At 44.0% G+C, this 24,691-nt stretch overlaps 1 protein-coding gene and 1 non-coding gene across 2 annotated transcripts in view; both read right to left on the bottom strand.

Moving 5' to 3' along the window:
* Positions 1-4,086: 4,086 nt before the first annotated feature.
* LOC126419001 (tyramine receptor tyra-2) overlaps positions 4,087-24,691 on the bottom strand; it is a 78,319-nt gene continuing 57,714 nt past the window's right edge. The window contains exons 2-6 of the mRNA XM_050086050.1: positions 23,551-23,746; positions 16,212-16,450; positions 10,475-10,810; positions 8,197-8,426; positions 4,087-6,665 (exon numbers count right to left, since the gene is read on the bottom strand). Coding sequence (XP_049942007.1) covers positions 5,856-6,665; positions 8,197-8,426; positions 10,475-10,810; positions 16,212-16,450; positions 23,551-23,723 — 1,788 coding nt within the window. The 5' untranslated portion in view covers positions 23,724-23,746 and the 3' untranslated portion in view covers positions 4,087-5,855. The remainder of the gene's footprint in view (positions 6,666-8,196; positions 8,427-10,474; positions 10,811-16,211; positions 16,451-23,550; positions 23,747-24,691) is intronic.
* Trnat-ugu (transfer RNA threonine (anticodon UGU)) lies at positions 6,835-6,908 on the bottom strand. Its single transcript has one exon. It is a non-coding gene; the product is annotated as a tRNA-Thr (tRNA).

Raw genomic sequence — 24,691 nt, 5'->3', positions numbered from 1 at the left:
ATACTTAGAAAGCGCATTTTTGTGCAAACTTGCGCTTTTTTAAATGGAACAATGCCTGCTGACTTTAAAAAAACTAAAAGTAGGGTAGATTAGAATGCCAGTGGTGTTTGTTGTAGGATTTTAGTGCGAATGGTTTACGAGATATAGCATTTTGAAATTTCCACACAGATACTTGTTTAAATGCAGGCTGGCAATGGCAAGGAAAGCGTTTCTGAAGAAGAGAAATTTGTTAACATCCAGTATTGATTTAAGTGTCAGGAAGTCATTTCTGAAAGTATTCGTATGGAGTGTAGCCATGTATGGAAGTGAAACATGGACGATAAATAGTTTGGACAAGAAGAGAATAGAAGCTTTCGAAATGTGGTGCTACAGAAGAATGCTGAAGATTAGATGGGTAGATCACGTAACTAATGAGGAAGTATTGAATAGGATTGGGGAGAAGAGAAGTTTGTGGCACAACTTGACCAGAAGAAGGGATCGGTTGGTAGGACATGTTCTGAGGCATCAAGGGATCACCAATTTAGTATTGGAGGGCAGCGTGGAGGGTAAAAATCGTAGAGGGAGACCAAGAGATGAATACACTAAGCAGATTCAGAAGGATGTAGGTTGCAGTAGGTACTGGGAGATGAAAAAGCTTGCACAGGATAGAGTAGCATGGAGAGCTGCATCAAACCAGTCTCAGGACTGAAGACCACAACAACAACAACTTGTTTATGCCATTGAACCTGCGTAGTTGCCATATACGAAGTTATGTTTGGTTACAGTGTGCTTGCGTGTTCCTTGAGTGCAGTGTGACTTGCCAACCAGTAAGAGTGTCACAGTCCAAGCAGTAGATCGTGAGTGGACGATGGAACTTATTAGTGCAGAAAAAGTCCACATTCTCGTAGTGTATGGAGAGTGTAGGAAGAATGCAGTTCGTTATTGTGTGGTGTATGCGGCAAGATATCCCAACAGACGTCAACTATCTCGGCAATTATTTATCAACCTCTTGAACCAGGTACGTGAAAATGGTATTGTAACACCTAGACAAGGTAACAGAAGGACACAAATAACGACAGAAGAGGGGGGAAAGTAATGTTCTTGCTGCTGTTGCAGTTGATCCGGACGTTAGCTGTTTCACAATCGTATGAGGAACTAGCATGTGTCAGGCAAGTGTTCTACGCATTTTCCATTGACATAGGCTCCATCCCTATCACATCTCCCTCCATCAAGAACTGCATAGAAACGATTATGAGAATCGCATTAACTACTGTACATTGGCATTAAATCTGTATATTCCAGATGCATCCTTTATCTTGTTTAGCGATGAAACCACATTTACCAACCATGGCCTGGTAAACAGCATAACCATGCACTATTGGTCTGTTGACAACCTCCATTGGCCTCATCATGTAGTATGTCAGCCGCGCGGGGTAGATGCGCAGTCTGAGGCACCTTGCCGAGTCCACCCTCGGGCATGGGTGTGTGTGTTGTCCTTAGCGTAAGTTAGATTAAGAAGTGTGTAAGACTAGGGACCGATGATATCAGCAGTTTGGTCCCATAGGAACTTACCACTAACACAGGTGGAACGTCAGCGCACATGAAGTGTAAATATGTGGTGTGGGAGAATGAACCATCAGCTCATACACCCATTTTTCATAGACAGAACACTCAACATGCACAGGTATTGCAGCCTCCCAACAGACTATTTTCCACGCATACAGACTAAGAGAGTAGTCTGGAGTACCAACATCATCGCAATGCAGCCCATGGTACACGAAGTACTATGGCATTGTTTCAAGAGTTGTTTCCAGATCATTGGATTGGACGCAAAGGACCTGTACCTTGGTTGGTCCGTTCCCCATATTTGACGCTTGTAGACTTTTTGTTGTTGGAAAAGTTGAAAGAGTTTCTGCAAGGAGCTACCAACTACACCCCATGATATTCAATTACGTTTACTGCAGCCTGCTCGGACATCTCTGCTGAAATGCTAACATTTCTGCAGCAGTCGTTCCATACTAGACTGGAAGCGTATATTGATTTTGCCAGAGGTCATTTTGAACACAACCTGTGATGGTCAATTGTCCCGTTACTGGTTAGATAACTAGCGTACGCATGTGTGTTCTTCTTTAGTGTGTTCTAGCACAGGTATTAAACAAGTGTCGATGTGGGAACTTTTCAAAATACGATATCCTGTAAGCGATTCATACTACCGTAGAATGCTGCAATAAACCTCACTTACATTCTATTTTATCCTTCTTTTGGCATCTTAATGTTAATAGGTATTGTAACATTTTAAAAAAGTGCACGTTTCAACAAAAAACTAGACTTCATAAGAATTATTATGATCTGTATTGGCTAACAATATGAGCCCCAGATGCAGGGTTTGGTGGGGAGCACAGACAACTGTTCAACTCTCTGTGCATTCAGTCTTGTCCAGAACTGCGAAGCATCAACAGCTGTCTACCTTCTTGGTGTATATCTGCTGGTGGAGAGTTCCATTCTGAACTTAGCAGGCTGCCCCCATCCTGTCGACGTACTTGTGCTGGAGCCTTATCTCAACTGACCACTTATGATGCTCTCCCACAGTCGACAAGCTTGGCACAATATGTTTGTTTTCTCAAATTGTAATGTACATTCTGTTGATGCTGAGTGCTACCAATGCTGGTTTAACTTAATGCTCCAGATGTACACATTTAATATGTCCCACGCAGGGTTGCAAGAAGCAGCACTGTGTTTGCTGGATGTACTGGCGTTCACACTTGCAAGGGATGCTCCCAGGGGGTATGATTAAAATGCAGCTACTGACAGAAGTAAAACTCATAAAAAAGTGACTGGTTGCTATGTTTCTCAAACATGAACTTTATCTTTCAACTGAGACTTTATCCTGATTGGGACATATTTTATACATCTTTCCTGGTAAATAAAATTAAATGTTTTCATGAGAGATCTCATGATCTCACAGTGAATGACCCTGTACTGGTGTTATTGGTTGCTGTTGAGGTCACCTTTTTAATATGTAATTCAATGAACACTGGCATGAAACTATTTGTAATGTAATTTTGTTGTAGCACTTCACCCATGCATGACACGAAATTTTTTATGTTACTTGAAGTATTGCACTTGATAATTAACATGAAACTCTGTACCAGTTCTGTATAAAAAAACAATAAAGGAGATTTTTTTATGTTGATGTTAGCGAACTAAGCACTTCACACACTGATATTAAACAGCTCAATATATATAAGATGTTTTGTCGTTCTCAGACAAGATGGAGTTCCAGAGGTATGTTTATATTGACGCGACAGTTTAATCTTTCCCCCAGACTCCACGAAGCTTTATTTTACTATAGAATGTGAACTCTGTGTTTGTGGTCAATCTACTCGTTGTGTTTTTAGTTTTCATGCAAGAGATTCATCACTGATGCAAATGTAGATATAAAAACAGAAAAGCTGATACTTATTAAAGCCGCTGCTTCCCCAGTTACATTGAATCACTGTTGTCTACCTACCACCATTTGCCTACTATTATTTGCATGACCACACATTTATCAAGAATGAGAATTGTCCATTTGCTGTAAGAGTGGAAGCCATTTTACAATGATACTGCAGCTATGAGACTTTTTGCCGTTGCTATTAAATTCTCACTTTCAACCAATGGCTGAAAACTATTGTTAAAATGATGTACGGGTGCAGTTATTTTTAGACAAGTTTCACATTGCATTCTGTTTGCTATGACACATCTTCTGTTACTGTTCAGTTTATTCATTGGAGAAATAAATTTGCTGCAGATAAACAGATGAAGAAACTGTAGAATACAGGCAAAGATAGAGAGAAAAACCGTCATAAAAAAAGAAATGACAAGACTGCAAGATAAAGCCTGCTTTGAACTAACAACAAAATATTGTAACTCATTAAACTTTTCTAAGAAAGACTATTCTTACTTAGTGAACCAGCTGGTGTCAGCATTAAATTTTAACAGTATGAGGAATTTCAAATGAATTGACGAGTATTTAGCAAAAGGAAGATTGTTTTATTTTTAGCCAAAGCAATTAATAAAAACACAGCTGAAGTTTTGCATAATTCAAGATTAATTGCCTCTAATTTGAAATGTGTTTAATACAAAACATATTTCGAATTTAGAAAAGTGTAATTTGTGAGTTTTGAGCTGCACAATCTCCATCAAATATCTAACATTTAAAATAAAAATTTATTTCTGCAATTCTTGATGAATTGTGTTTTTTATAAAAATTAAAACAACAGTTTAATATTACTTTAAATCAGTCTTTTCAAAACTTAAATATAATATCACTATGCTGATAGCATTTTACAATTTGACAGGCAAAACATTTGGCTTGAAAGAATGCTGTTCCTCTAAAGTTGTCACTTTTTGTTTACATCATTTGTACTTAGAAACAGCCCACTATAGCAGGGATGTGAACACACAGTTTATAAGTTGCTACATAATTTTCTAGTCGTTTCAGAAGGTACAGCAGTATTCTTTTGATGTAATCAGCTTCTGATCATTGCCTAATTTTTGATGTCTGAAAGAAACTAATATTCTGACTAGCTTGACTGACCTTGCTGAAACAGGCTGAGGATATAAATCTTAATATTAACTCAATAATTTATTATGCCAGTATTTCTGACAATAATATCTACCAACATCTGTTAATTACAAGCAACAGTAACTGACCATCTGTTAGGATAATATTTCTTTTCATTGATTTTTTTCAGAACATTGGAGCATGCACAATGTGTTTCGAATTCCCCATGTTGGTTAGCTGTAGTAATAACAATAGGCAGTGGCATGAGTCTGTACTGCTACATTGCAGCAAGGGTAACATTACTTAGTAATGATATTGTAACTTAAATGCTCAGTGAGAAATAACTAATTCCCAGCCAAGCTTTGTACCTGTCACATGGTAAGACTGTTAGTTACAGTGAGTAGAATTTGAGCTCGTATAAATAAGCACTGGTCAACCGTATCATCACATACTGCTGTACCAATGTAGAGAGCATATTCCATCTACATAAATGTGAAAGTGCTCTAATATCACTATCATTCTCTCTCTCTCTCTCTCTCTCTCTCTCTCTCTCTCTCTCTCTCTCTCATATTCAGCAATGTAGTTGTGGACTTGAAGTTTCACTACCAAGCTGTGGAATACTGAAATTTTAGAAAATCTGAAATGTTGGCTGCCTATAGCAGTCTCCACAATAAATTTTCTTCCTTAATGAACTCACAGTAATGGAATTTCTTACTACCACAAGACCCTGCAAATTTTGTTATATGCTGGCAGTACCCTCAGCAACCTCTTCATCATTCTTCTGAGAAAGTTAAGCACTTTCAGGAACTTAATTGTAAGGAATACTGACACGCTGCACTATACATATCTTAACTGTTCGAATATGCTCTATTTACAGCACTACTACTACTACAACGACTTTGTCCGAGGTATGTCACAATTAACTTGTGATGCTCTAGCATTGATTTTAGTCTAGTTTATCATTCTCTCGATGGAAGAGTCTGCAATCAGTATGCAGCCATTTTCAGCTGAGACTGTGCTTCAGCTTCTTTCCCCTAAACAGTACACTTGTTACACATCAACCTCCAGAGCATCCTTACTGAAGTTCCTAATTGTAAATGCTCTACAAAATTTCTAACACAGCAAAAAACACAGACGTGTTTGTTATTTTTTGACGGTTTGAATACTTAGTGGAATATGGTACACAATTGTGCATTGACAGTATCAGTTTTACTCGCACTCCAGGCTACGGACACAGAAAACGCCAAATACACAATGCGGCACTGTACAGTGTCTTTTCGAACAGTCGTTACGATCACACAGTCGAACGACACCACTGCAATTGGCGATCTCAGTCATCTATTCCAGTGTCCACGGTGGAAGACGTGTACTGCGTACTAGCACCACTGGAGAAGGAACTGCGACAAGTGTCCACGCTGAGGGCCGCATCGGGAACTGGCACGAAGTCGCACAGCATAGTCCGGCACTTGGGCTGCTTGTAGCCCCATTTAGTTTTGCTGAGCAACGACTGCAGTACCGACGAGGAGCTGTCTTTGGACAGAGAGTCAGTCTCGCCTTCCGCCAGGGAGGCCATTACGTCCAGCGACACGTGGCTGTAGTTTGCAGTGAGATGCGTCTGCTGGGGGTGGTGGACTTGCACAGACGGCGGACGCCTCAACGTGGGCGCCTTCCGACGGCACGTGGCGGTACCGGACCCCGCCTCGGACGGCCTCGGCAGCCCGAAGATACGGCGGACCTCGCGCTGGACGCGGCGCGACCGGAGGGCGAAAAGAAATGGCGAAGCGACCGTGCCCGCGGCCAGCATGGTGAGGCTGAGCGCGTCCACGTAGTGCGGCACGCCGCCGGCGGGCAGCGCCACCAGCAGCCCCGAGTGCAGCAGCAGCGCCGCCACGTAGGGGAACCAGCAGAAGAGCGCCATCACCACGACGAGCGCCGAGACGCGCGCGGCCCGCGTCTCCTCGCGGTAGCGGAACACGCTCGCGTTCGAGATGCGGTGCTTCAGTGACGTCACGATGCTGCTCGATGTGCTGCGGACGCTGGCAGCGCGCGAGAGCGGCGTCGAAGGCGCGGGCGACGACTGGCAGGTGGGAGGGCCGCCGCCCTTCTGCGGGGAGCTCGGCGGCGTCACCGTCACTGTCACCTGCGAATTCAAGGAGGCAGCTGCTGTCAGCTTCACAGGTCACAATGTTGGGTATACGCATCAGTCAGGTCACTTGCGATTGCGTAATGATATACAGAATAAAATGAAATGAACACCCTTAGCTGCTTACAGGCGTTGACATACGTCAACGGGGACAGATGAAATTGTGTGCCCCGACCGGGACTCGAACCCGGTATCTCCTGCTTACATGGCAGACGCTCTATCCATCTGAGCCATCGAGGACACAGAGGATAGCGCGACTGCAGGGATTTATCTCTGGCACGCCTTCCGCGAAACCCACATTCTCAACGTATTGTCCCGCACTACATTCGTAGAGCCCCCCGCCCATTATACTCTTTACTCGCGGCGCGTTGCTGATTCCCGTAAGAGTTCGGGTACTGTTTGTGCATTCGCACAGAAGAAGATGGTCAAGTGGCCGGTGAGCCTTAACTATGTATATACTAAGATAGTATATATATATATATATATATACTAAGTATAGATATACAGGATACTCAAAAACGAATATAGCGATTAAGAACGCCTGTAACTACACTGACGTTTAAAACTCAAGGACGAAAGTAGCTTCTGCCCGATGTACTATTCAAGAGCAGCATCACTCTTATATGTTTGATCTGTTTATTGTAGATTGATTTCAACTGCTATATAGCTATTTTCAGTGCAATGATATCTCACTTACGACTGATGCTGCCTTTCCTACTGTTTTGAATCTCATTAATTCGGTCATGGAGTACGCCGTTCATGTTATTGTGGTCTTCAGTCCTGAGACTGGTTTGATGCAGCCCTCCATGCCACTCTATCCTGTGCAAGCTGCATCATCTCCCAGTACCCACTGCAGCCTACATCCTTCTGAATCTGCTTAATGTATTCCTCTCTTGGTCTCCCTCTACGATTTTTACCCTCCAGCTGCCCTCCAATACTAAATTGGTGATTCCTTGACGCCTAAGAACATGTCCTACCAACCGGTCCCTTCTTCGACTCAAGTTGTGCCACAAACTCACAAACTCCTCTTCTCCCCAATTCTATTCAATACCTCCTCATTAGTTATGTGATCTACCCATCTAATCTTCAGCATTCTTCTGTAACAACACATTTCGAAAGCTTCTGTTCTCTTCTTGTTCAAACTATTTATCGTCCATGTTTCACTTCCATATATGGCTGCTAACCCTCTGACTGAACACGCTGAGGTATGCTGGCGACCACTCAGCTACCGGGGGAGGACGTCGTATCATATGAAAGTCACTTTGATCCTTAGGTTTTTCACACCAGTATTCTTCACCCTTAGTTTGCGATGCATCGATAATTATTCCAAAGAGGGATCCTCAGAAATTTAATATCAGCTTGAATAAATAAAGTTACGTAACTATTTTTTTTTAAATTCCTTGCAGGCACGCGTTTGGAGTCCTAGTACACATCGAGCTCCCCGCACCACAGCAGGGAGGCATGTCTGTTTTTGAGGTGATAATTTAACTTCACGATCACGTCTCCTAATGGCTAATGGAAGACTCACTTGTTGCAGGAGGGCCGTGTTGTCCTCCGAGGCGGGCGCAGCGGACACGGAGAAGGTGATGGTGGTGGGCTGCGGCTGCTGTTGCAGCTGCGGCGGCTGCAGGTCGCCGGACGATGCCTCCTCCGCCACCGACGCCAGCGGTTGGCAGTCCGCCATCTGTGCGTCGACCGACGCGTCCGCTGTGCTCACTTGTGACGTCAGCTGCGAGCTGGCTGCCACCGGACCAGAACCTGCGCACACCGACATACGGGGGCTCTGTTAGTCGCTGCTGCTCTGCGCCACCAAACGCCTGCTGCCTGTCCCTTCCTTATACAAGCAATGCGGTTTCGAAAAAGGCTGTGACAAAGCCGACACTCTTAATGAACATCTGTAAGCAATTTCCATCCCCCGGTACAGAAACCAGATGGCAGTTATAAGAGTCGAGGGACATGAAAGGGAAGCAGTGGTTGGGAAGGGAGTGAGACAGGGTTGTAGCCTATCCCCGATGTTATTCAATCTGTATATTGAGCAAGCTACAAAGGAAACAAAAGACAAGTTCGAAGTAGGCATTAAAATCCATGGAGAAGAAATAAAAACTTCGAGGTTCGCCGATGACATTGTAATTCTGTCAGAGAGAGCAAAGGACTTGGAAGAGCAGTTGAACGGAATGGACAGTGTCTTGAAAGGAGGATATAAGATGAACATCAACAAAAGCAAATGAGGACAATGGAATGTTGTCGAATTAAATCAGGTGATGCTGCAGGAATTAGATTAGGAAATGAATTTTGCTATTTGGGGAGCAAAATAACTAATGATGGTCGAAGTAGAGAGGACGCAAAATGTAGACTGGCAACGGCAAGGAAAGCGTTTCTGAAGAAGAGAAATTTGTTAACATCGAGTATAGATTTAAGTGTCAGGAAGGCGTTTCTGAAAGTATTTGGAGTGTAGCCATGCATGGAAGTGAAACATGGACGATAAATAGTTTGGACAAGAAGAGAATAGAAGCTTTCGAAATGTGGTGCTACAGAAGAATGCTGAAGATTAGATGGGTATATCACATAACTAATGAGGAGGTACTGAATAGAATTGGGGAGAAGAGGAGTTTGTGGCACAACTTGACTAGAAGAAGGGACCAATTGGTAGGACACGTTCTGAGGCATCAAGGGATCGCCAATTTAGTATTGGAGGGTAGCGTGGAGGGTAAAAATCGTAGAGGGAGACCAAGAGATGAATACACTAAGCAGATTCAGAAGGATGTAGGCTCCAGTAGGTACTGGGAGATGAAGCTTGCACAGGATAGAGTAGCATGGAGAGCTGCATCAAACCAGTCTCAGGACTGAAGACCACAACAATAACATTTGTTAATAAGAGTTTATTAGAAAAAGCCACAACAGTTATTCACAAAAGTGAGGAAGAATTATTTATTTTCGTTTTATTTAAAGGAAAGTGACAGTAAACTGAAATATCAGGCCACCAGTTTATCGCCAATGGATAGTCAAAGTTGATGACTGTTCATAAGCACTGCTCCTTCATTTTCAACTGGTAACGTTAGGGCTTCTGAATTCAAATGTGGTCGACCTTGAAGGTGTCCAAAGTGAAGGACTCACGGAAGTACCGCCTCAGATGGACCCATCAAGCACACAGTAAGGTTTGGACGACTGGCAGTTAAAGGTGTACGAGGTTTTAAAATTTTGAACATGGCTGCGCTGTAGTAGCGTCGCAGGTAGAAATCTGATAGAATTGGAAAATAACAGCCAACCAGTTGCAGAAGTAAAGGTATTAGCGTTTTCCCATGGTTTCGAAAAAATAATTTTTCAGTCCATTTTCCTTACGAAGGAGACAAATTTATGCTTGTCAAAAGGATCGGTACGGGCAGCGGAATCATCCTTAATTTACTTGACGAAAATTGGAAATTTATTTAATCTAAATTGTATCTGCATATCGTCACAATTGTGTCTGTTCTTTCAGGCGTACACGTCCAAATGAACGGACACCGTACCCATATAATACATATAACAAATTATATTGGTAAAGCGTAAAGAAAGCTGATCTGAATTGATATGGTCCCTGGAGACCAAAAGGGAAAGAAAGAGATGGTGCACTATGGGACTTAACATCTGAAGTCATCAGTCCCCTAGACTTAGAACTACTTAAACCTAATTAACCTAAGGACATCACACACATCCATGCCCGAGGCAGGATTCGAACCTGCGACCGTAGCGGCCACGCGGTTCCAGACTGAAGCGCTTAAAACCGCACGGCCACTAGTGGCCGGCTCATTGAGAAGTGAGTCACTCACCAGTGAGCCGTGTCCGCTTGCTGTTGTGGTGTGCCGCAGAGTAGATGCACAGGTAGATCCACGCGATACCAGCAAACGGGATGGCGAATATGAAGATGGCGTAGCAGGCGGCGAAGGTCTCCCTGTAGAGAGAGTAATCGGCCCGCTCCAGCTGTGGCTCCTCCACACTGATGGTGCTGGTGGTGTTGTCGGCGGTGGTGTTGGTGTTGGGAGCGGAACGCGCATGCCGGTACAAGCACGCCTGCCACAGACTGGAGCCGGAGGAGTCCTCCACCGGGACGATGCCCGCCAGGGCGCCGAACACCAGCGCCACACTCCACGCCGTCAGCATCATGGCTGCCGGTCATAAAAATACGTGTTACACTGACTACTGGCAAGGGAAGGGCGGAGGCGAGCGTTCCGTCCTTATCAACGACAAATTGACACCAGACTTTGCTGGAAAAGGTCGGTAGAGGGACGGTGATGTGCAGAGACAACGCTGGAAGCGGCAGGGATGGTTCAAAAATGGTTCAAATGGCTCTGAGCATTATGGGACTTCTGAGGTCATCAGTCACCTAGAACTTAGAACTAATTAAACCTAGCTAACCTAAGAACATCACACACATCCATACCCGAGGCAGGATTCGAACCTGCGACCGTAGCGGTCGCTCGGTTTCAGACTGTAGCGCCCAGAACCGCACGGCCACTCCGGCCGGCAGCGGTAGGTAAGCAGTACTGTGGAAGTCCGTCATCCTCGAGACTGCTTATTTCTTTCTAAGTGTTTCATAATAGTTGTAATTTATCTCAAGCAAGATCAGTATAAAGTAATAAGTAGCTACGGCTGGAACGATCTGTTACTGGCCAAAGGGGAGAGGTTAATGGCATTAAACTTCGAAAAGACTCACTATACGCAATTCAGAACCTTTAAGACGTTTCCACCCAACATACGCATAAAGTATGAAGAAGAGCGAGCAGATAGAAGAGGTTGACAGTCTTAAATTTCTGGGATTACAACTTGATGATAATAATAATACATTCAGTTGGGAGGAGCACACCACAGAACTGCAGAAACGCCTTAACAAATCTGTATTTGCAATTCGAGTGTTAGCAGACATAGGCGACATAAAAATGAAAAGCTTGCATACTTTGCCTACTTTCTTTCCATAATGTCATATGGTATATTTTGGGGTAACTCTTCAAGTCAAACAAAAGTTTTCAGAGTGCAAAAGTGTGTAATACGTATTATTTGTGGAGTAAATTCACGGACGTCCTGTTGAAACTTCTTCAAAGAACTGGGTATACTAACTACTGCCTCTCAGTATATTTACTCCTTAATGAAATTTGTCCTAAATAATGTATCTCTTTTTCCAGTTCATACGTACAATACCAGGAACAAAAATGATCTGCACAAGGAGTTAAAAGCACTTACTTTAGTTCAAAAAGGGGTCCACTACTCAGGAACACTCATCTTCAATAATTTGCCAGCAAACATAAAAAATTTAGTTACAAATAAGGGTCAGTTTAAAAGGAGCCTGAAAGACTTACTAGTGGCCAACTCTTTCTACTCCATTGACGAATGTTTTAATAGAAACAAATGATGTATTGTATATATTCATACTGTTATTATGGTTATTTCAGCTTAAAAAAATTGACGTGTTCCACATTCACGAGGATCTCCTCAACACAGATCTATGGAACGAAAAACTAATCTAATCTAACAACCAATACAGTGATGTGTACACGCGTGCAAACGCTGTAAGATGAATGTATAAAATCTTATACAAACATTGTGCGATTTATGTCACACAGTAACACACGACTGTAGTAACCTCCCTTAAAGTAAATAATGAGGACTGCGATTTAACGTGCATTGACGGCGAGATCGTTAGAAGTGAAATACTCAAATTAGGAGAGGACGGCAAAATAAATTGTCCGTTTCTTCTGAAAGACTGTCATTACAATCGGTGGATTTAAAATTGCGATCTTCTGTTCATGGCGGTAGGCTGGATGAGGCACCACTCGGAGCTTCATGCGTCTCTCGATGGTGAAACGCTTTCGTCAAAACAGCTGCTTGGTCGATTGTGCATTGCCTGTCAGAGTACAGTGGCGTCAACGACACCGTGGATTATGTTTGTTTGTGCATTAGAGTCGCATAGAAAAAGCTTTGCTATGCTGATGTTTTTTTATGACGCGCGCTTTTTATTAAACAAAAACAGTAACAAAGATGGCTACAATGAAATGACAAATAAGGTGACATAATTGCAGCCATAAATTACAGCATCAAAGAATGAGGGATCTTTAGCAGTAGCACACATTCAGCACCTTCACTGTCACCTTCACCTGGTGGCAGTTCAGCATGCACATTTTCTTTTTCTGCAGCCTGAGGTTCCTCATCGTCATTTCCCAGACCCAAATTAATCATTCAGTAAATCCTTGATTTGTGTTCCTTCCAGGGTAAATTACGTGGACAGGAGAGCAGTCCCGAACAGCAACATTGCAAAATCCCTCACTGCCTTGTTATTTTTTGTCAGTTTCAGCCTTCTAAAGGCATCTTTAGGGAGTTCAAGATCTTCCTTTATATCAGACACCAGATGTTTGCCGTCATATTCTTGTATCTGCTGTACTACTGTTTTATTTTTCATGTGTGACTTGCAGGTGAGGTTAGGGTCGGGAAAGTGACCCAACCCATCCCCTCTCTAACGAGGAATCCAGTTCCTAACCTACACCCATTCTGTTGAAGATAATTCGGAGCATGTTACCATATTTCTTATTGTGATTCCGATACTTAAGTGAGGGAGCAAAATCGTACTGCAGTTCTTCGCTTCAGTTATTACACGAACACCAAACTGACGTACTGAAATAAGGGTCTCGGCATATGCAAGCAACAAAAACTGTCAACAGAGCTAAGGTAAATTGACCTGATGGAATATATGAATCGACACAGAGTACGCGAAAGGACTTGCAGTAGCATACGTGGTCTTCCGCGTTCCATCTGGTTAGTAAAACGCGCAGTTCCAGAAGGGTAATTGAAAATACCAACTGCTTGCCTTTACTCTGTTATGTCTTACACTATGTCATTATATCTCCACAAACCGAGAGGAGGTTTTTAGAGTACTTAAGTGCCTAATAAGACTCAGCAGTGCTGAAGTCACGCTTGCATAGCACATGGTAAGCTCGGTAAATGTTGAAGGTCGTGGGCCTTCACCAAGAATATTGCCCTTCCCACTTTTTCAAGCACGCGCGTTAAGTATTCAATTTTCTAGCATCTTGGGAGTCTCTAGATCGTCATTCCACTGCGAGAGCACGTGATGAGAATTGATTCACTTTAGAAACAAATGAATGCCGAACAGTATAGCACGTACATTACGGAAAGAATGCTACACAAATCTGAACATTTCGGGTTGAATTTTCTCTGTTCTCGATTGCTGCCAATTAATGCGATCTATCAGTACTGGCCCTTTCAAAGCGTGGCGAAATGTTGTGTTGTGCGGGTCAATTGGTAAATAATGTAAGGAGCAGGTTTAAACACTAACGTCTCTATAATCAGCTTTCGCGAGCCCTTATCACTTGGGTGTGTTAGTTATGCCATAGCTGCTGATCGGTACGAGGCGGGCGCTTCCGTGGATTACCAATACTGATCGACATTGCTACCGTCACTACCCCATCACTGGCCCGCCCCCCTCCTGCCCCTCCCTCAGTAGAAGGCGACCATAAATTGGTCTATACATCGAGAGTAGTATCGATTATTATTGACAACTTTTCGATATCTGTCGATCAGGGTGTCTGAAGTATCCATAGTACAGGGTGACACATGGGAGACAGACGGTTTTTAATGAAATAATACTCAGCCAACTTTAAAATTAATGCATGTTATTTACACAAAATCAAAGCTCATTATTTGCAGTTTTAGTTAACAAAGTTATTTGTGAAAAATAATGTCGTCAAGGTGATGTCCGTCATTTCGAATGCAGGACTCAAGTCTCTACACAAAATCCTCCATCACATGGACTAAAATCTCTGCAGGGATGGCAGCAATTTCTTGAACGATTGCATTCTTCAACTCGTCCAAATTTCGTGGTTTGTGGTTATAGACACAGTTCTTAAGGTACCCCCACAGAAAAAACGTCACATACTGACAAGTTGGGAGACCTGGGTGGCCAAGGAACATTGCCAAAACGTGAGATAATCCGGCCAGGAAACATTCGTCGAAGAACTGACATTGAAGTGTTCGCTGTGTGCGATGTTGCCCCATCCTGCTGGAACCAAACGCGTTTTAAAGGGATTCGTCGTCTTCTTAGCTCTGATTTCAGGAAGGTTTCAAGCACACGAATGTAACGAACCGAATTAACAGTAACTGAGGCCCCGTTCTCTTCAAAAAACAAGGTCCAATAATGGCAACAGAGGCAAGAGCACACCAGACTTACTTTTTCTGAGAGGACGCTGGTGGATAAGGTGTGGATGCTCTAGAGCCCAGTAACGTAGGTTTTGCTTATTCACGGTCCCGTTTAAATGAAAATGGGCTTCATCGATCATCAATAAAATTTCATTTTTATTCGATCCCAAAATCACTTGCATTCTGTAAGCGAAGTCTTCTCGTGCAGTAAAATCAGTTGTTGGACAATGAGCATTTTGTAGGGACGGAATTTTAATTCTTTATGCAAAATTCGTGTAACCGATTCACGATTGATTCGTAACTAACTAGCATGACGTCTAGCTGACCGTCCTGGGCTTCTGACTGCCGCTTGCCTTACCCTTTCAACATTTTCTGGTGTCCTTACTCTGCGTCTCGGGCCAGGATGCTTGTTATCCAGTAGGTTTCCAGTTGAACTGAAGTTTTCCTTCCACCCATCTGAGGATTGTGTTACGGCTCGGAACAGCTCCATGTCGACCGACATTAAACCGCGCACGAAACAATCGCTGCGTAGCAACAATAGACTCACCACTTTTCATGAAACTGCCAAACACTCGACGTTGCAAGTCCCACTGCTCCATAGCGACTGAGTAAATGAAATGGCGTCTTGTGTGGATCAGAACTATCCCCACCACGACCACCTCCCACGACCGCGCCCTCAGTACTACGCAGTTCAAAACCGTCTGTCTCCCGTGTGTCACCCTGTACTTAGCGACATTGCCGGCCGGTGTGGCCGTGCGGTTCTAGGCGCTACAGTCTGGAACCGCGTGACCGCTACGGTTGCAGGTTCGAATCCTACCTCGGGCATGGTTGTGTGTGATGTCCTTAGGTTAGTTAGGTTTAAGTAGTTCTAAGTTCTAGGGGACTGATGCCCACAGATGTTAAGTCCCATAGTGCACAGAGCCACTTTGCGACATTAATAACACTGATCACTGAAGAGAGATACGGGAGAAACATGTGGTCAACGAGAGATGCGGGAGGATTAAAAAAAAATTTCAAGTCTGCAGGCTTTCGTGGCCGTTGTCATTGAAGTTAAAAATCTTCTGGGTTATCAGGCCGCGTCATGTTTCTTCTAAAATGATCATTGTTTCGACTCCTCTGCTGGGATCTTCTTCAGGATCCTTTGGTGTCCACTACTGCTAGAACACTGATTGTTCTAGCAGTAGTGGACACCAAAGGATCCTGAAGAAGATCCCAGCAGAGGGGTCGCAACGTCGATCATTTTAGAAGAAACATGACGCGGCCTATTAACCCAAAGATATTATATATATTGCTGTAATACGGCAGATCTCGGGAAATACGGGACGGTTGGTCACCCCAGCTCGGATAGTGATGGGAGTGGCTTACCTGCGGAGCGCAGCTTGTTGATGTGCGAGTGGTAGTGCAGCGGGTCGACGACTGCGCAGTACTGGTCGAGCGCGATGAGCAGTACTCCAAGGATTGAGGCTGCGCAGGTGGCGGCGGCGGCGGCTCGGCCGGCGGAACAGAGCGCGGACAGCGGCCGGGACAGCACGGAGTCCGCGGCCGCCAGCGGGAGGAACACGCAGCACGCCGACAGGTTCGTCGCCACCAGATTCAGCACGAACCTGCGCATTGCCGCAGAGCACAGGCGTCACTCGCCGTACAACTCCGTGCCGGTCGGTCGGGTACTGGATATAACAATTTGTAGGGGTTAGGATGTCGCACAGGCCCAGGACGCTGGGTGAGACATGTGGAAGACTTCGGTACATTAGGATACGTGGAAAATTCAGTCGGTGTAAAAACGACATTGTTTACAAAAGTAACTCGTGGGAACTATCTGCTTTATGATGGATAAAAACTCTAATTACGCCAGCCATCTATGATGTCTGGTTAACAAAGGGAGCGTCTTTCGCAATCATCACGTGTTTCGTGGTACGAAAACCCCCCTGTCTGGAAAATTATCCTTTGGACACTGCCCTAATTAATGTATTATAGAAGATCGTGGCGCTCAGATACGATTAACCTAAAGATTGTCGGGTATTCCCTCTGACGTCAAGAACGTACCGAGAAACGTTATGGCTTATCGAGAGGTTTCCCACTGACTAGGACAAACTACCACCATCAACGAAGTCTTAGTGTTGACTTAGTACTTATCTACCGCATTTTTAAAATGTGACTACACCTGTTCAGGCCGTTTTAGTTTTATTTCTAGACCGTGCCCTCTTAGACAAATTACAGATTCAGGAATATCTTCTGAAGAAGGCTCAATTATTTGGGCTGAAACGTAGGTACAGGCTGGTTTCGTTACCGCAATCGAGGCTGATAGTTTCTCATATATTAGAATACTGAACGAATACAAACAATGACAACACAAATGGTCAGATTTATTTGACGCGTGAAGGAGTGTCGAGGACGTGCTAATGAGCCTGAACTGGTAGACACTTTAAGACAGACGTCGAATACTCTGCAAGAACCTGCTTACAAAGTTTCAAAGAACCAGCATGAAGTGATGACTCTAGGAACATATCCCCATCTTCTACATATCACTTCCCTAGAAACCGCGGAGGCAAGACTGCCACCTTATGATTTCGTGGCATATTTCAAACTTACAGGACTGTCGGGCGCCCGCTCCCGTTGTATAAATTCTCCACGATACTTCGCCAACAGACTAGATGCCATCTTCAGGTGGTTTCTTATCAGTGCTGCTCTGCTCGGGTCGACGTCCTATATACGTTCGCCGTTACCCTTTCCATCACTCTGGAGTGACGGAGGGAGTAATACCAAACTTATGTAGAACGCCGATCCGAGCAGGACAGCGCTGATCAGAAATCACCTGAAGATGGCAACGAGTCTGTTGGCGAATTAATCCTGGATGACACCCGAGAATTTTACAAAGAAGATGCGGCTAATTACAGTGCATACAGAGGCATTTAACAAATCATTCTTCCTGCGTGAATAGACTAATAACTGGTACAATGGGAAGTACCCTCTACCACGCACTTTACATCGGTTTGCGGGAGTATAAATATATACATAATCCAGATTTAGTGCATATTGCGATGAGGAGTGGTAGAAACGAGAATAACAACTTGCGTAACATCAAAATGGCGATAGATACCGAAGTTCAAGTGAAAGAGTTAACCTAGCTATCTGGAAGCAAGATTACAAAGGATGGCCGAACACTGGAATCAGATTACTACAGGTGATTAAATATCTCTTCAATAAGAGAGCTCTTTTGGTATCATATATTCGTATGGATATGAAGAATTTCGTGAAGCACATATCTGGAGTATAATGTTGAAGTGTTAAGTAGACATCGGAAACCCAGATCTGAAATGTGGTGCTATCTGAGAAAAGAATGAGTGGACAGATAAAATACGAAATGAAAGAGAGTAAAACAATAGGGAGGGATATAAATATGCAGAAGACACTTAATGGAAGAAGGGACAGATTAATGGGACATCTGGTACTGCGTCCAGCCGCGGTTAACATGGCCCTGGAAGGAGTAGTAGAAAGGAAAATAGACGTATACCAAGACTATAATGTGAAAAAAGATTTTAGATGAAAAATAGAGAGCAGCGACAAACTAGTCGAAAGAATGACAACTTAAAAAAAAAGCGATCCATGTGGCGCTTTGTTGGAAACAGCGAGTTAGAAATGGGCATTCAGCACTAGTAAGCTTGAAGGAAAAAGCCTTAGGGCTTAAACCGTAAAGTCACAGATGGTGGCAAAAGTTAACTAGTTCTATGTTCCGAAGATGATATCACAATAAACGTTCGGAACGTAGCATTTTTCGTCCCCGTTACTGCGCTGCTGTACTACGTTAAGTACTACAACACTGAAATGTAATATTCTCTCAATTAATTCTACCATTGGTGCAATACAATCATCTCGTGCTTCAAACTAATTCTTCAGGAAGTGCTGTGTTATTTGGGTTTGCGACGGTCATCACATCGAATTACGTCAGCCATCTGCAGCAAAGTATTGTTGACGATGTCAAACACTCCGTGTTTCGCGGTACGAAAATTCCCCAGTCCGTAAAACTGTGGCTTGGACACTGCCCTGCTTAGCATACTGGTTCTGTTATGGAAAAACTCAGCGCAGATGTACTTAATTTAAAGGAATTCACGTTCTAATTTGTTGGGTATTCCCTCTGACGTCAAGAACGTACCAAGAAACCTTACAATGTGTGTTCAGATCTTCGCCACTGATCGCAGAGAAGACCTTCGGCGTTCTCCGCCTGAATATTTCCATTGTGTAAAGTTTTATTACCTATAAAAACTTATAAGCACAACACAAACTTGTGATCTTGTCGATGTATGGTCATATTTATAATGAACGTATACTACGGGAATAAAGGTAAGAGGCGTTATCTATTTCCTAAATTTTTCGTAAATGTTTAATATTGACATTTCGTACGCGCACAATTTTATACCGAAGCAATCAGTGGTACCAGAGCATGCACATTCCTAATACGGCGACAGTGACTTGCTGCATCCTTACTTGACGGAATAAAGAAGTAAGATTACACATTAATCTACCGTCGACTTCGAGTTTGTTAGAGACGTACTTGACAATCACAATTCAAATATCAGGTCAACTAGTGTGATACAGTCTTCTTTTAAGTTTTAAAATCTCACTACGGGTCGTTAGCAGTCCTAGCATGATGTCTACAGTTGTTTGGTTTCTCTATACCATATTTGTTTTATGCCAACTACAGTTGCGACTACGGTAATATGCTGCGTATGCCTGATAATTTTGACTGACTAATAATGCGATAATTCTAACCTTCTGAAGAAGGACACTAAGTGTCTGAAACCGGTCAAGAAATAAAATTTCTTTTGTAGAACTGGTTACCTATTTCTTCAATAATTACTCTTAGTTACTGAGGAACGTTAAACTACTAAAAATTTAGAACCGTTCTACAAAAACATACCTTTGCAAAATTGAGGTAGTGTTCGGTTACTGGTGGCAATCCTTAACTTTAACTGAACTCTATACTTTTTTTGCGAAATGGTAAACTTGTCTTGTGTCTGTCGTGGGACTTGGTACTGTAGAAATTTCGTTACACAGCTTAGCGATATTAAATACAGTAATGACATATATCATAAATTAGTTACGAAACGAGAGTAATAGTATTAACTACGGGTTCCCGATCAAGTAACGGGCCACTGAAGAAACACGAGGAATGCAAGTCCTAGTCACTACAGATACAATGTCATCACGAAGTGCGTGCAGAGGCTTACCATGGATTTAACCTTCGGGGCATTGGTCTGTCATTTTACACACCAGGTACTAGGGCTATTCAGAAAGTAAGTTCCGATTGATCGAGAAATGGAAACCACTTTGAAAATCAGAAATATTTTATTTGACTCAGTTAGGTATAGCTTCCAGCCACTGCTTTACATAGTCACCACTCTGACTCAGACATTTGTCGTAGCATTGTACCAACTTTCCAATGCCCTCATCATAGAAGGCAGCCGCCTATGCTTCCCACTAATTCTCTACACTCATCTATAGCTCGTTGTCTGTGCGAAAATGTTGTCTTCATAGCCAGCAGTTAATGTGAGCAGAGATTTGAAACACAGAAGGAGCCAATTACGGGCTGTGGCGCCGGTGATCAGACACTTCCCATCGAAAACGCTGCAGGAGCATTTTCATTGCCCCTGCAGGTAGCGACCGAGAATTGTCACGAAGCAGGAACCGTATGACACTTCTGTAATGTTTGCTGCATAACATCAGGCGAAATCTCTCACCAGGACCTCATACTTGGAGGGAGACACTATTTTCTATACATCTTGATGTGTTCACCATGCGCTCAGAACTGAAAAGAGCGAAGTGATGCAACCGACAGGCATACTAGAGACAATGTCGAACACACATGTGCAAAGCTTTATTAGATTTTCACAGTGGTTTCCATTTCTTGACCGATCGGAACTTACTTTCCGAATATCCCTCGTATATTGCCCAAATGTAGTCTAGTCTACCATTCGATCGTTTGTTCATTGTGTAACGGTTGGAAGTTATCCACTGTGTAGACCACGGTCGTCGGGGCAGTGGTTTGCAGTGTCGTCACTTTGTTGCTATTTGATCAAGTTCCACATGAGGTATGTCGTTTTAGTTCGAAGAGTGTTTTAAGTGTCACCGAAAAAACGGATATAGTTCAGTTAAAAGACTGTCATGATTTGGCCGCTATAAAAGTAAAAAAAAAAAAAAAATAGTATATGTCAGAAAATTAACCACATTGTTATAATTTAGCGAAACTCACTCCGCGATTTATAAAATACACTGAAAAATAACGAGCCTGAAGCTGTAAAATGAAAACCGCTGGAGAGATGGTACTGACATTGCCTACGGTAGGTGTTGCCCCTTTAGAGGGGCAAAGCCCCAAACTCGCCTGACACTACATGATGAGAGCCAACTCTTGCACTGTCGACAGTCCGCTGCCCTCATTAGAGCCGAAAACGCAGAAACAGGGGCATCAGCAGAAGAACAAAGGGATGCAGCGCGTTCCTTTACAGCTAAAAGAATGCGGGGAATGGAAATCCACTGAAGACAGGCACAAGTGTACGGAGGGAACAGCATGTCCGTTGCAATTACGACGGTCAATCCGACCTCTGGGTCAACGTCTGCCACTGTAACTCGCCGGTTTTCAATAATGAGGGCATCCATATACGGGGCAATGGTGTCTGTAATGCGGTGTGGCCTTCCAGATCGTGAGTCATCAGCTAACGACGTCAGTCCTTTCTTGAATCTCATGTGTGATGACCCTTGCAATGGACTAGCAGTACTCTCCGTACACTTGTGCCACTCTTTAATGAATTTCGGTTCCCTGCTACTCCTCCCACTGTCAGGAAACACAAAACGTCCCATTGCTCTTCTTTTGAAGCTTCCTTTTCCCTGTTTTCAGCAGTACTGAGTGCAGTGGACGGTCGACGATTGCACGTGTTCGCTCTGTCGCGTGCGTGTGCGCCCATGTCCCCCTAGAGGCGTGTTTGGGGCCGCAGCGCTCTTACACTAATCATGCATTCTTCCGTAGGCAATGGCATTACGATCCCTTCATCGCTTTTAAAGCCTCTGGTTCGTTTCATTTTGAATGCTACTTACATTAAATCATTCTCGATATATTTCAGAAAGTTTGCCTCAGCTGCGTCACCTTGCATGTGGTGCGTAAACCGACCAACAACTTTGCAGGTCTAACACAGGAGTATAACACCCTCAATTAAATAAAAATTTATGTTATACGATGCATTCCAGACCCTATGGATCCATTATCAGGTGCATATAGTACAATACGCTATTTACGTCTGCTCTTGAGCGAGGTGATGCGAAAGGTACATTCCAAAATATATTTTGGGGCGTACATTTCGCATCAGTCGCTCAACAGCAGACGTAAATAATGTATTATTCAGTTTGCGCCTGATATTGGGACCACCGGATACGAAATGTATCGTATAATTTGGCGAAACAAAAAGAATGTGTATTGAATACAGTCACGTCCACAGATGGAACGTAAGGATAAAACTTGACGCAGATGTAAAAATCACTGTGGTGGGGGCGTTGGCAGTGTAACACGAGTTTGTTAAGAGGGTCTTTTTTTCTTTTTCAAGATTACGAAATAGAAATCAGAGTGAAAAAAAAAACGTTTTATTTGCGACATTTAGCTACACTTTCCAACTACTTTTGTACGTAGTCGTTTCCCCGACTTGAAGACAAATGTTGTAGAGTGGTACCAACTTCCCAAGACCTTCGTCGCAGAGGATAACCGCCTGCACTTTCAGCCAATACTCGATGCTGATCTGCAGCTCGTTGTCTGTGCCAAAATGCTGTCCTCATAGCTAGCGTTTCATGTGAGCAAAAAGATAAAAATCGGAGGGAGCCAAGTCCGAGCTGTTGCTGGGTGACCAGACACTTTCCATAGAACACACTACAGGAGCGTCTTTCTTGCAGCTGCAGTGTCGGCCCACCACTGTCATGAACAACAATGCCTGAGGACAACAGTCCACTTTACTTGTCCTGAGTTGCCCTTCGTAGGAGATTTTCTCTAACCGCCTAATCGGCTCGCTGAACAAGATCATTGGTTGACGCTCGCCTCATTCCCTGACCGCCTGCATCATCAACGTCTGTACGTCCTGCTTCGAAGTTCCTGCACCATTGCCACAGTCGTCTGTAACGCGTGACGGTTACGTTTTCGAGCCGCATGGAAGTCAGGCAAAAACCCTCGGCGTGAAATGAAGAAATCGAATGACAGCACCCGCTTCACATTGTTCTAGGCATCTTTACGTGTTCACTATCTGTCCAGAACTGGAAACTGCTGAAAAATGCAACCTTACGTGATCAAGGGGATACTAAAGATACTGTGCAACCCATATGCGCAAAGCGTCATCGGATTTTTACTGTCGTTTTAATTTTGCGACCGATCGGACTCTGGTTAAGAAAGTGCCCTCGTAGAAGCTTTGGTATCCTCATCCCCGAAGGAAATTCTGTCAGTAAAGCTTTTAGTAGATTAAAATTTCTCCGCTGTCTCCCTACCTTCTCGAAAAGCGATTGTGAACCAATTTATTGGGAGGTTGCGCAGCAAACGTATGGGGAACTTCGAGAGCCTGGACCTGCTCAGTTGCTCAGCTCTCAATTGACGGCTTATTTATAGGCGAGCGCCGTTGTGGAAGGCTGACGTAAGCGAAATGAAACTGAGCAGAGTGGGCCGGCTGTGGGCTAGGCTCACCTGTTGGACAGGGTGCGTAGGCCGGGCCGCCGGTAGAAGACGAGCAGCACGGTAGCGTTGGCCAAGAGCCCCGCCACCAACAGGAAGAGCAGCGCCACGTCGCACGCCACCAGCAGCGCCGCCCCCGCGTCCGTCGCCGTCGCAGTCGCCGCCACAGCCGCCCCCGACGCCATTCGCCGAGGGCCTTCACTGGACTCTGCAACACAGACACCATCACCGGTCAGTCTCGCTTCGGGTACCCCGATGTTGAGGTGCCGTCCTCACTCCCAAAACTAGACGGTCTTAACACTTAATTTACAATGGTCTTGATCGCGTTGGATGGTTGGTTGGTTGGTTGGAAGAGTGGACCAAACACAGAGGTCGTCGGTCCCATGATCTAAGGTGGCGGCAACCAAGGAAGGAACAACATAGACAGCACAGTCCAGTCAAGACAAAGAGAAAAACGGGCGAACGAAGAGGTAAAAGGAACGTTGGGGCAGCAGGAAGAGTGAAGAACAGGAAAAGGGCGGGGAATGGCGTAGCAGGGGCGTCCCAGAAACGGCACGCGCGATGGAGCTTCAGCAACGCCGCCGACCCTTCTCGATCCCGGCACCATACCATAATCACGACACAATGGGGACAATACCAGGGGAAGAAGACAGAAGAAAATGGGGAATAAACGGCATAAAAGATCAGAAAAAAAACGTAGGGAAAAGGAAGGGGTAGAACATGGCCGATGGGGAGACAAGGCCAAGATTGATCGTGCTGGATGGACATAACAGCACTTTGCAGGTTTCGACTCTTATGAGCCATCATCACACTCAGCGACTGTGTTGGCCACTTGACATCGGCATGAACTCAACGCTTGACTTGAGTTGATGTCAAGTCACCATCAAAGACATTAAGTGATTGTTCGACGTGCTACTTTTCTACCAAGATACAGGTTCTGATGATGGTCATAAGAGTCGAAACTGGTAAATTTTATGCCTATTAAGGTTCATTTAGGGGGGGGTGGGGCTTAATTGGAATGGTTAAATCAGTTCTTGTGTTGCCTAATTTTATTGTTATCAATTTTCTGGCTTTGATACCCCTACAGTTCACCGATCCTATTAACGGATGCCGAGACTGTTGGCTCTGAGAACTATGCGACTTAACTTCTGAG

Source organism: Schistocerca serialis, chromosome 9 (assembly GCF_023864345.2).
Source record: "Schistocerca serialis cubense isolate TAMUIC-IGC-003099 chromosome 9, iqSchSeri2.2, whole genome shotgun sequence".
In the NCBI taxonomy this organism is placed as follows: Eukaryota; Metazoa; Arthropoda; class Insecta; order Orthoptera; family Acrididae; genus Schistocerca; species Schistocerca serialis.
This window is presented reverse-complemented; position numbering and strand designations above follow the sequence as displayed.